Raw genomic sequence first — 13,211 nt, 5'->3', positions numbered from 1 at the left:
TTGAGTCCCATGGCAGACTGCTTCCTTATGTCTTTTTATTGGCCGCTTAGATCTGCGAACTAACTCTAGACCAAAGACAGCTGCAGCGTGGTGTAGTGGTTCAGACCAGGTGGATTCTAATCTGGAGAACCGAGTTTGATTCCCCTCTCCTCCACCTGAGTGGCGGAGGCTTATCTGCTGAACTGAGTTTGTTTCCCTGCTCCTACATATGAAGCCTGCTGGGTGACCCTGGGCTAGTCACAGTTCTCTCAGAACTCTCTCAGCCCCACCTACCTCACAAGGTGTCTATTGGGAGAGGAAGGGAAGGAGTTTGTAAGCCACCTTGAGTCTCCTTACAGGAGAGAAAGGTGAGGTATAAATCCAAACTACTACTACTACTACTACTACTACTACTACTACTACTACTACTACTACTACTACTACTACTACTACTACTACTGTAGATTTCACAGCCGCCAGATCTTCAGCTGGTTGTTCATTACAATTCGAGCCTAACCCAGAGGCCTAGGAAGTTGTATTATTATTATTATTATTATTATACACATTACAGCACAGCACAAGTGTCTGGAATTCATCTCTGAATATCGAGTCCTTCCCAAGGACCTAGGATATTAGAGGTATTTGCGTAGAATATGTGCAGTTCCTTCTAGTGTCAAGCTTTCTGCAGCATGTGGATCCGACATTGCCCTGTCTAAGTTTAGGTTTCTCCAGATGTTTTTCAAGATTTCTTGGGATTCCCTCCCAGGAGCAACTCACTACCAGTGGGATTACTGTTGTTCTTTTTTGCCACAGCTCCGCTCCCACTTCCACCTTGTGGTGGTCCCACATTATTATTATTATTATTATTATTATTATTATTATTATTATTATTATTATTATTATTATTATTATTATTGTTGTTGTTGTTGTTGTTGTTGTTGTTGTTGTTGTTGTTGTTGTTGTTGTTGGTGGTGGTGGTGGTGGTGGTGGTGGTGGTGGTGGTGGTGGTGGTGGTGGTGGTGGTGGTGGTGGTGACAAACAAATAAAGGCATCAGGTAACCTTCCAAAATGACAGGTGGGTAAAAAGGCAGATTGGCTCAGATGGGGTCACTTTGCAGGAGGGTAACCTGCCTAAATAAAAAAGATGTAGGGGGGGGGGGCAAAGGATGGTGCGCACAAAAACCCTCATTTCGAGAGAAAAGATTGCAAAGCGACAGCTTCTTAACCGCGCAGTAAGCGCTACATGCATAAAAGGCTTAATAATGCAGGCCTAAACAGAGATGTTTCCTACCAAGACTGCCGACTTCAGCGAACCTGGAAGGGCATAACTCTTGCTTCAGCATGGCCCTGCCAATGACTCACAAGTCACACCTGTGGGGGCTTGATTCAGCCTGGATCTTGGGATTAATGGCATTGGTGTGTTAAATGGGTTGGCTGATTGGCTTGTAATTCTAATTTCCCCGGTTTCCCACTCCAGCACCGCTCTGGGTTCATTTTATACAAACTCCCAAGAAATCGCGGGGCTGAATGGAGCTTGTTGCCGGAGCAGCCCTTTTTAGCATCCAGCGAGGAAGGGGGGAAATTGAAATTTTTCTCTTGTGCCTTCGAGGCGGCTAATGTCAATTGTGTTTAATTTTCCTTAGTTATTCATTTGCCTTTAAAAAAAAACCTGTGTAATTTTTTTTTGGTGTTGTAATCACACGGATTAAACGCCTGCTGTTTTTTATAAAGCCATTGTACAGCTTCCTGGGAGCTCTTTTGTAAACCCAGCAGGTATTTTCCTGATGATTTGCGATTGGCGATGCCGTTAATTTTCCCTCCTGACTTCTTGGAGCCTTGCTTTCCGCAAGAGCAGCCTTTTAACGATTCTGAAGGCTCCAAGCAAGGCTTTCGCTTTTCAACTCAGGGATTAGACGGTGCCTGGTCTTTGCGATGCTTTATAAATAATAATAATGGTGCGATTAATATTTTCATTTGCTTGGCAGTTAAATCTTAATTCTGACGTTACAAGCTTGTGAGTCAGTTTGTTTTCTCTCACCGCGTGGTGGTCATTAAGGAACAAAGGATGTTTGATGTCCAGTTGGAAAGGAAAAAGAAAACAGCTTGCGTTGGAACTGTAAACACCACGCTTTCCGTATTAATGTAGATGGGCTCAGGTCTTATAGATGCACGTTTGATTTGAGAGGAGAAAGAAGAGAGCCAGCGTGGCATAGTGGTTAAGAGCAGGTGGATTCTAATCTGGAGAACCTGGTTTGATTCCCACTCCTCCACCTGAGTAGCAGAGGCTTATCTGGTGAACCAAATGTGTTTCTGCACTCCTACATTCCTGCTGGGTGACCTCGGGCTAGTCACAGTTCTTGGGAACTCTCTCAGCCCCACCTACCCCACAAGGTGTCTGTTATGGGGAGAGGAAGGGAAAGGAGCTTGTAAGCCACCTTGAGTCTCCTTACAAGGAGAGAAAGGTGGGGTATAAATCCAAACTCCTCCTCCTCCTCCTCCTCCTCCTCCTCCTTCTTCTTCTTCTTGCTTGGCTTCCATGTGAGTTTGGTTTATTTAAAGCAGTGGTTCCCAACTTTTTTTCACTCGCGTATCCCTTGGCAATCCGTTTTCTTCAAATTTTACCTTCATATTAGCAAATCCATTATGCACTTTTTTTCATGTACCCCAAATGCTCTGATGTGTACCCCAGGTTGGGAACCACTGTTAAGTATCCACACAATGTTGGAGTCCAATAGTCCATGCCCCATCCTTGATATGCTGTGTTCCCAAACCTATTTTTCTCCACTCTTGGTGGGGGGTGGGGAGAGTGCAGTCCAAATGTGTTTTTGCACTGTCTGGACAAAAAAGTGAGCATTTTTAAAGGTTTCCACATACATCAGTGCCGTATTCTTTTGTCAGCCCCTTATAGCACTCCATCTGTCCTGCTGCACTTCCTGAGAGCTTTGAGAAGTTAAAAAAACCCCCAGTGATTATTATAGCATTATCTCAGTTATCAGTTTTTATGGGTCTAAAGGGCTCTCAAAATGTTTGCCAGTAATCCAAGCACAAACCAGATTTTTGATGATTTATGCCAGTACACTAGAACAATTGCCCAGGGGCCCCAGGTGTATTTATTACTGATCATGAGACATTCTTGTGTGCGCCACTTCCTAAAAGATTACTCACAACAGCCAGTGTTCGGGCAATGGAAACGTTATGGATTGTTAGTCAACATGTCAATGATCAGTAATGTTAAGTTGTACAGTTTTTTATACAAATGTGCTTTTCTATATGGGCTGTTTATTGATTCTTTGTTCTGAATGTTGATGCTTTGTCCTTTAAGTGTGCTTTAAGTATGATCCTACTATGCTATTTCTGCACAGCACACGTTACATCAATGCCCATGCTTTGTGTCAGCTCAGTTTCCAGATTTTTTTCTTGGTTCCAGATTTTGGTCTTCTAAATCCCGTCTCATTGCTTATTGAATAACCCATCCTGTTGATTGTATTGACTTACACTGTGTAATCCGCCTTGGGTCTCAGCGAGACAAGTGGGCGATGAATAATGTAAATACATTTTAAAAGGTGGATAAAAATAGAAGCCTTGCTTGAAGTGCATTTCCAAAGGAAAGAAATCCCCTCTGTGTGCCCTAGCTACTGCTAGTCAGGGTATGTGTGTGAGAGAGAACAATATCTCTCAACACATTTTCTCCACAGAATTTTATCTTCCTTTCAGTTGTGACATCTGCCTTTCACTGTTCTTTCTCCTCAAGTGGCCTTTGAAATCACTGAAGAGGGGACATGAAAGGCTTCTCCCCTACTGATTCCCTGTACTTTTTCCATTCTAACGTCCTTTTCTTTCTCTCTCCTCTTTTTTTGAACAGAAGATTGTGATTGTGAGGGATACTTCAACGGACAATATATAGGTGAGGAACGGGACTTTTAAAAATCCTGTTCGGGCCTTTGTCGTGGGCACCCTACAGCATTTTTCAACAGAATTCACAACACAACACAAGACCCTGACTGTATAATACTGCACAACTGTAAGCACGTACAATATTTATGTGAATCAGTAAAGTGCATATAGGCGTGGCCCAGCCAACAGACAGCACAAGCCTTTCCCTATGAATAATAAGAAAGGGAAGGCGCAGCAGTCTGAAGTTTCATTGTTACAAAATAATCCAATCCATGAGAATCCAGAACGAGTTCCCATATGTGTCCTCGTATTCGTGGAGTCAGTGTCCACTGCTTTAGCAAGCGCGTATTACTGTGCCTATAGATGAGGAGCAGCAGTGGCGTAGGAGGTTAAGAGCTCGTGTATCTAATCTGGAGGAACCGGGTTTGATTCCCAGCTCTGCCGCCTGAGCTGTGGAGGCTTATCTGGGGAATTCAGATTAGCCTGTACACTCCCACACACGCCAGCTGGGTGACCTTGGGCTAGTCACAGCTTCTCGGAGCTCTCTCAGCCCCACCCACCTCACAGGGTGTTTGTTGTGAGGGGGGAAGGGCAAGGAGATTGTAAGCCCCTTTGAGTCTCCTGCAGGAGAGAAACGGAGGATATAAATCCAAAACTCTTCTTCTCTTCTTCTTCCTATTTCTAATCCTGGAACAATCATATGAGTCCAAACGCACTTGGCTGGAGTATGTTTCATTTCTTGAGAGCAGCAGTGGCGTCGTGGTTAAGAGCAGGTGCACTGTAATCTGGAGAACCGGGTCTGATTCCTTGCTCTGCCACTTGAGCTCTGGAGGCTTATCTGGGGAACCAGATTAACTTGTGCAACACATGCCAGCTGGGTGCCCTTGGGCTAGTCACAGTTCTTTGGAGCTCTCTCAGCCCCACCCACCTCACAGGGTGTTTGTTGTGGGGAGGTGTGGGGAGGCAAAGGAGATTGTAAGCCTCTTTGAGTCTCCTTACAGGAGAGAAAGGGCAGGGAGGTATAAATCCAAACTTTTCTTCTGGCTGGCTAACATACACAACAGCCAGCTCTAAGAGCTTGTGGTTTTTTTGTAATGTTATTTTACTGCCTAATGGCTTATAAGAAAACCTACAGCATTGCCTGCTTCTAGCATGGCAAACGGGGTGGTCTAGTGGTTAGAATGTCAGACTAGGACCTGGGAGATCCAAGTTTGAATCCCCACTCTGCCCTGGAAGCTGAATGGGTGACTTTGGGGCAGTCACACACTTTCAGTCTAGCCTGCCTTGCAGGGTTGTTGTGAGGATAAAAGAGAGGAGATGGGAACGATGTCAGCCACCTTGGAGCTGCCCTCTGGAGGGTAAGAGGGCCAGCGTGGTGTAGTGGTTAAGAGCAGGTGGATTCTAATCTGGAGAACCGGGTTTGATTCTCCCACTCCTCCACCTGAGTGGGTGGAGGCTTATCTGGTGAACCAGATGTGTTTCCGCACTCCTACATTCCTGCTGGGTGACCTTGGGCTAGTCACAGTTCTTTTTCAGCCCCACCTACCTCACAAGGTGTCTGTTGTGGAGAGAGGAAGGGAAAGGAGGTTGTAAGCCACCTTGAGTCTCCTTACAGGAGAGAAAGGTGGGTTATAAATCCAAACTCTTCTTCTTTTAAGAACATGCCAGCAGCTGTTAATTGAAATCAAGAAGGGAAATGAATTTTCAGGATGTTATGTTGTTGCTAGTTTAGGCCAGAGGCCTCTCTACTGTGGGGTCTGTGCTCTGGAACTCTTCCCATTCACCCTGCCTGCATTTAGGCTAGTCAGTGGGACTATGAGCTGTTGGGTTTTTTTCGTTCTCCTATTCTGGTTTTATGATTTTATTGTATTTTTTGGGAGCATCAGTTGGTACATTTTTATAAATTAAAAAAAGATGAGGGGAGGCTTTTGATTTACTGTGGTTTGAGAATTACCAGATTTTCCTGAGGTAGAGCAGTCTCTGCTGAGCGAACCTTCAAGTTAATGTTGGGTGAAGTGCGGTGACAATAACATTCGCTTTGGGCCTTGCAGCTGGCTTGCGAAGGAGCTTCCGGCTGAGCCGAAAGGAGAAGCAGAGCAGCCAGCCCGAAGCCAAGCAAGCTGAGCCGACTCAGATGTCCGAACTCCTCACCTACGAGGAAGTCACCAAATACCAGCAGCAGCCGGGCGACCGGAAGAGACTAGTGGTTTTGATAGGTGAGTCACTCATTCAGGAAGGAGGCACATTCTACAATGAGAGGATGTGGAGCTCAAATCCATCTCTTTCGAAACTCCAGAGAAAGAAGGATAATCCCCAAACTTTTTTGTCTCCTCAGTGAGCTGTGAGACAGTCTAGGGAGAGAGAGGAATAGAGAGATTTAGGCTGATTACCCACCCTCTTGCTCTGCTGTAGTGCGAAAGGTCGTGCTAGAAGGGCTCTCACTTTCCACGGATAAAGTGAGAAGCACCAACGGGGCAAGAGGAAGAACATTGGGACAAGAAATCTTGTCAAAAAACGGACCGGAAAAATTATACAAGACACACGTATGCTGCTAAAGTGGCATTCAATGTATTACCCTCTTATATTTCTAATCATACATAAAATACAAGTGCAACAATGCTTATTTGTATTTCTATTCCAAGTGGACTTCCTTGGAAGGAGTGCAGGGATTTTCTCACGCGTGCTGAAACAGTTCACTCTCAGTCCAAAACGCACTCGAAATCTTGCCCTGATGTTTTCTCTCTCTCGTCGTGTAGCAGGGAGGAAGCATGTTGGGACAAGAAATCTTGCTCTGACATGCTTCAACTCCCAGTGTATGCCCAGAGCCCCCTGAAACCCCATTTGTAATTAGCCTTCGATTTATTTAGATTTATTCCGCATCCTTTGCAGCGGTCTCAGAGAGAGAATGAGAGAGATAGAAGGGGGAGGTGGTTAGTCACCACAATCTCGATATCATAGTCTGTCTTGCTCATAGTGCAGAGATGGTGCCAGTTATAGAGTCTGAGCCAGTTTCAAATGACTGTCTGTGTGTGTGTGCGTGTGTTTGTGCGCGCGCACGCGCGTGTGCGTGTGTGTAATCATGTAGCAGCAAAAAGTTCTAGGTGGGAAATATTTGATATTTGGGAGGGGTGAGGGTAGGGGTTCATCATTTCTCTCATCTTTAATTTTCCAAGTTTATGAAGGTATCCACATCCATTTATGCAGAGTTCATATGACATGCTCCTGAGAAGAATTCCCTTGTGAATATGGGCTTTCAAGCAGTCCCTGGTTGAAAAATATATGGGCCCAAATTTCAAAGCCCTTCTTTTGATGCGAGTGACAGTCCTCACCAGAGGCATATCAGGGGCAAATGGCACCCCCGCTGCACCTGGGGGTGAGGCGGGGCTCTGCCCCCCCCCCCAGCCTGGCTGTTGCCATCCTCCCAGCTCCCAGCCGGCATCTGGCAGTCCCTTCTGCCCTCTCCTCTGGGGAGAGCAGAAGTGACTGCCGCCCCCCGTCAGCTGCTTTTATAAGCACTGAGGACGGGGGTGGGGCTTGGGGGCAGGACTGGGGGCGGTGTCCTCAATGACAACATGGGTGGGGTCAAGGGCACCGAAGACGACGACAAGGCAGCAAGACTTCCTGCTGCATTGCTGTCTTCCTGGTCATGTGGGGGGGGGACTATTTTGCCCCATATGACCAGATTAATGGTCCAGGCAAATACACCACTGGTCCCCACTGCGGGAGATTCCACACCAGTCAAATTATTACCAGTTATCGCCATTTCCACCCACAGTCACAACTGGGGTTCCAGATATCTTCACGATTCTCCCCCATTCTTCTGTCCTTTCAACTGCCATAATTCCTCTTTTAGGAGCTGTTTTGTTCTGATTGTTTAAACTTTTGTGTGGAATTGAAAGCAAATTGTGTGGAATTGAAAGTCTTTGTGCTACCACCATATTTACCTGGAAGGAAGATGATCCCTTAAAAAAGGTTATTCTCAAGAGGTATTTTATTACAGTACACAACTGTCACTTGTATGCAGATTGAAAATGGTCCTGTCTTTTTCTGAGTGGTGCATCTAGCAAAAGTTTCATCTGTCGCAGGGATAAATGACGTGATTCCCGTAAGGGACTTTCCAGGCATTCAGCGCAATGATTGATAATGTAGTATCCTCATCCTGAGAATCTCTGAAGATCATTGCACAGTGTAGAGGTCTGAGGAAGGGGTCTGCAACCTGCGGCTCTCCAGATGTTCATGGACTACAAATCCCATCAGCCCCTGCCAGCATGGCCAAGTTGCAGACCCAGGAATGGGAAGTATCAGTACAGCTTCCACTCTTGCTTCCAAAAATGGCGCTTCCACATTTTCCTGCATACTAGGGGAGTGGCATAAGCTGTCCACATTATGGGCGGTATGAAGAGGTCTGAAGACTTTGTCTCCGACGTGAAGGCAAAGCACAGGCCCCTTCCGTCCATGCAGAATGATGCGCTTTTAATCCACTTCCAATGCATTTTGCAGCTGGATTTTACTGTGCGGAATAGCAAAATCCACTCGCAAACAATTGTGAAAGTGGATTGAAAGTGCCTTGTTCTGCATGTGCGGAAGGGGCCACAGAGATGGGAAGGACCAGACACCATTGTGCAACTCATTCCTTTCGTCGTGTTCTAAGTCCACCCACCCCCACTCCGTCGCTGGTGGAGATATTAGAGTAAAATGAGGAGGGTCTATTACAGGCATATATTTCCTCCCTTCCTGTTGCTGCAGGGCATCCATGTACTCTGTCCACTTGTTACCCAAATTAGTGGTCTGAAGCCAAGTAATTATTGTGGGGGATTTTAATGTATGCAACAGGTGGGTAACAGCAAAATCTACCCACCAAAGGATAACTGGATCCTTTTAAAGGACTTTAGACTTGATGAGAACTGTTTTGACAACAGAGTTTTTTTATTGAGCCTCAGCAAAGTAATAAAAATTGCTGCAATCATCTTTGAGTGATTCACTCATACAGAGTATAAGAAAATAAAGTATCGAATGAGGTTTTGGGGGAAAAATATCAGGCAGGGTTATACATTACCAATCCAGGTCAGGAAATCTATGCACAGCCAACAGGTATAAGGTTGAAGGGGAGAGGTGAAGTTGGGGTGAGAGTCTTGAAACCCTCCCCCTCCCTTGCATGCCATTCCTTACTCCCTCCCTCCCCTCCCCTTGCATGCCACGCCTCCCTCCCCTCCCCCTTCCTCCACTAGGGTGGGTGGGCCATGTCCAGATGCCAAGCCCCCTCTCCCTCCCTCCCCTCCCTTGCATGCCACCCCTCCCCCTCCTTCCCTCCTCCAGAGTCTTGAACCTTGAAGCAATAGACAAATTATGTATTGTTGATCAGCAGGGTTTATTGATCGGCATCAAAGCGCCCAGCTTGATAAAGCCGGTTCTGGCGAACCTGGCTTCTGCTATCCCCTTTATTCAGAGGTTGATCCCCCCTCCCGTTTTCCCAAAGAATGTGGAAAAGAGTTATTTTGGAGCTGAGGCCCCCAAGGTCAGCAATAAATAGAGATAAAGCCACCTGGCCTCCTGCCCCCATAGGACAACGGAAACATTCCGTTTCCGATGAGACCAAAAGGGTCAGGAGTAAGCCTAGTTATCTACTATGCATGTGAAGCCGTAAAGCAAAGGTCAAGGAAAGAATGTCTCAGTACTGCAGTGGTAACATATTAGGCTGGTTGCATATATCTTGTAGCAATTACATTGAGTTAGGCATGCATCTCAATTGACTAGATACAATCTCTGACAGAGAGCAGCTACAGCATCTACTACCACAAAGGTGCTACTTTCCTGCTTTGTCGAAAAAAATGTAGCTAAGAGTTGCTGCATGAGGCTTCGTTTGCCTGAGAGCAATTGCTGAGTGTCTTCGTGAAAACAGTATGTTCTGTCAATTCTTGTTTTTAATAGGAAATGCTAGCTCGTGTCTTTCGCCTTGATAAAAGACTCATTAGGCAGCTGAGTGAAATGTCCCCTGGGAAAATGTCTGGTGGTTTTCTATATTAAAGGATAGGTATTTGTTAGAGGATATTAGTATTTCCATTTATGGGAAAATCTCTTATAGGAAAAACCTGTCATCAATATTGATGAGATTGTTATAGTGTAATGGGGGACTCGTAATGTATAGCAATGTATTCCATTGAAGGTGTGGATGGGGGTGATGGGCTTAATGTATTATGTCAGCCCGCATTAGCCATTAGATGTTTTCTGCCCATTTCTCTGATGTGGGTCCACATCTATTCTAATAGAGGGATGTTATAGCCCTTATAACCCAACAAGATCGACACAGACTTCAGAGAATAATCAGAACTGCAGAAAAAACAATTGCTGCTAACCTGCCTTCCATTGAGGACCTGTATACTGCACGGGTCAAAAAAAGGGCTGTGAAAATATTTACTGACCCCTCGCATCCTGGACATAAACTGTTTCAACTCTTACCCTCTAAACGTCGCTACAGAGCACTGCACACCAAGACAACTAGACATAAGAACAGTTTTTTCCCTAACGCCATCACTCTGTTAAACAAATAATTCTCTGGAGCAATGTTAAACTATTTATTATATACTTATTATATAATTACTGCACTACTTTTTTCTTAACATTCCTATTACCCATCTCCTCCCACTTATGACTGTATGACTATAGCCTGTGCTGACATTTTATTTTATTTTATGATTTTACATTTTATGTTTTCATTACTACTGATTGTTTCCTGATTGCTTACTAGACCTATATGACAATCATTAAGTGCTGTACCTTATGATTCTTGACAAATGTATTTTTCTTTTATGTACACTGAGAGCATATGCACTGGAGACAAATTCCTTGTGTGTCCAATCACACTTGGCCAATAAAGATTCTATTCTATTCTATTCTATTCTATTCTATTCTATTCTATTCTATTCTATTCTATTCTATTCTATTATAACTGCCCCTAAGGATTATGGGAGTAGTAAACAGTATATAAATATCAACAAAGTATCACATATGCATCGTTACATTCACGGTTCATCGTTTGTTAGAATTTTGGTTGTGATAGGAATTTTATACAGTATCTTAGTCAAAGGCAATTTTACATAGCATTGGTTAGCTGTACACAGAGAACATCTTTTCTCTCAGTCCGTCAGGAAACAGAAGAACTATCAACGTTTTTTAACTGTCACCTTTAGAATGTTTGTTCAGATTCCCAGAATTCCCTGCTGCTTGTGCTGCTGCTGCATGCAAACAAGGCTGACAATTCCAACCTGTTTTGCCTCTATCTGACAGGTTCTTTGGGGTCCCGATTAAATGAGCTCAAGCAGAAAGTTGTGGCAGAGAACCCACAGGAGTATGGGGTTGCCGTGCCACGTAAGTACCATTCCTAAGTACTTTCTTCCTCTTCCCGCCCCCCCACTTGCCGTTCCCTTCCATAGCACTGGAATCATTTATTGGCAGCCTGACAGCTCTTGATGGTTTGTTGTGTGCAACTTGAGAAGCGTAGGGTTGGCAGGCTCTGACAGGTAGTCAGGAGATGGAGCAAATATCGAGAGATTCAGGCAGGAGCCATTGGCAAAGAACCATCAAGGTAGAGCAAGTGGCAAAGGCACAGCGTGTCACACAGAAATGTTCAGTGGGGCATTTTTACAAAGGGATTGCAATGCTAACATAGAACAGCACAGGAAGTTGCTTTTATTAGGGATAGTTATGTATTTTGGGTGATAGATTGGTTTGCATGCACTAATTTCACATTACAGGCACTACCTCTTGGAGTATTATATTAAAGGTGAATCAGGAGCTTGAGGCTAGTTTATCATCACCGTCAGCCTGGGCACAGTGGCTCACTTTGCCATCCTCCTGGTTGGGTGCCCAATGAAAGCCACCAAAGAACAATGAGGTTAGGAGGCAAAGGGCGACTCCACTGCTTATTCCTGCTGCTCTTCATTCTCCTATTTGCAGACTGAGGCCCCTTCCCCACATGCAGAATAATGCACTTTCGATCCACTTTCCATGCCCTTTGAAGATGGATTTTACTGTGCGGAATAGCAAAATCCACTTTTATAAACAATTGTGAAAGTGGATTGAAAGTGGATTATTCTGCATGTGTGGAAGGGGCCAGAGTCTTGGTCTCTTCTTTAACCAAGCCCTTGAGATCACTCTGCGTATGAAATTGGAGAAATGTTCCATTCCTGGGTTGTTGAAACGAGGGGTATGGAATACCCCGTGTGGTCACGCCCAGACATCAGAAAAGAACTACCAGAAGCTAGTGAAATCACAGGCCGAAAACAACCGGCAGCCTCCACCGTGGCACAAGTCGACGTTCCAAAGTTCCTGTTGTCGTGTTATTTACCTTCACATCTGGTTCGCCACACGGCCATTGGGAACAGAGGCTGGAGGTGTTTTCAGATGCAGCTGCGTTGGTCGGGGCTGATCCCTCGGCTGTTCACAGTGTGAGATAGCAATCATGCGCCGCGTTAAATATATATGCATGGCAACGTGCTGAAGAAATCAAGAAATGTCCCAGGGCATCATAAATCATGTGCATGCATGCGTGCGCCAGACATCATCCAGTCACAGTGCCTAGTTCGGCTCCCCGTTTCTGATGATTTGAGAGCTGCACAGATGGGCCTTTGATCCGCTGGGGAGCCCAAATACAGATGGTGTGTTCTACCTTGGAGGGTTAGAGATGCACCTGATCAGGGAAAGGGATGCTTCTCATGCCAAGAGGAGGCGGGGATTGCCTGCCCTCCTGTGGGATTCTCCTTGGTCTCGCTGCTGTAATTCTTAGCACACTGTTCAGAGCCTGCGCGGCAAACAGTGATTTTTAATCAGAGAGTGTTGGCATGGAAATAGTATTTAGTAGTCAAATATCTGTCTAAGCCCAGGCAAGGCCTTGCTGTTCCTGTCAGACTGGTGAGAATTGGCAAGGGAGTATAAGAATATCTACCTCAAACTTCATTTCAGTAATCTGACTCCACCACTCATCAGAGCTGTCTAAGATTGTTAGGTCCTGGACTGAGACTCAATAAGTGGACTCAGAAGAAGAAGCGTTGGATTTATATCCCCCCTTTCTCTCCTGTAAGGTGACTGAAATGGGCTTACAAACTCCTTTCCCTTTTTATTCCACTACATCTGAAAAGAGGAGAGAAAACAAAACCTTCAAGCCAATGGGATCCAGTTGACAAAAATGTTAGTGTGGAATGAGGGAGACCTGCATTCAAATACCCACTGAGACATAAAGCCAACTGCACAGCCTCGAGTAACTCATTTCTCAACCAAACTTTCAAGATAAAATGAGACAACTGTGTATAAGACACCCTAAAGTTCTTGGAGGAGACAGGGAA

At 45.1% G+C, this 13,211-nt stretch overlaps 1 protein-coding gene across 1 annotated transcript in view; it reads left to right on the top strand.

Moving 5' to 3' along the window:
* The window catches only part of MPP3 (MAGUK p55 scaffold protein 3), a 97,424-nt gene that overhangs the window by 56,130 nt on the left and 28,083 nt on the right, over positions 1-13,211 (top strand). Inside the window, exons 13-15 of the mRNA XM_048516449.1 lie at positions 3,842-3,883; positions 5,925-6,089; positions 11,158-11,238. Of these exons, the coding sequence (XP_048372406.1) occupies positions 3,842-3,883; positions 5,925-6,089; positions 11,158-11,238 (288 nt within the window). The remainder of the gene's footprint in view (positions 1-3,841; positions 3,884-5,924; positions 6,090-11,157; positions 11,239-13,211) is intronic.

The sequence above is a fragment of the Sphaerodactylus townsendi genome, linkage group LG15, assembly GCF_021028975.2.
Source record: "Sphaerodactylus townsendi isolate TG3544 linkage group LG15, MPM_Stown_v2.3, whole genome shotgun sequence".
Lineage (NCBI taxonomy): Eukaryota > Metazoa > Chordata > Lepidosauria > Squamata > Sphaerodactylidae > Sphaerodactylus > Sphaerodactylus townsendi.
The sequence above is the reverse complement of the archived record's forward strand: the minus strand, read 5'-3'. Positions and strand labels throughout refer to the sequence as shown.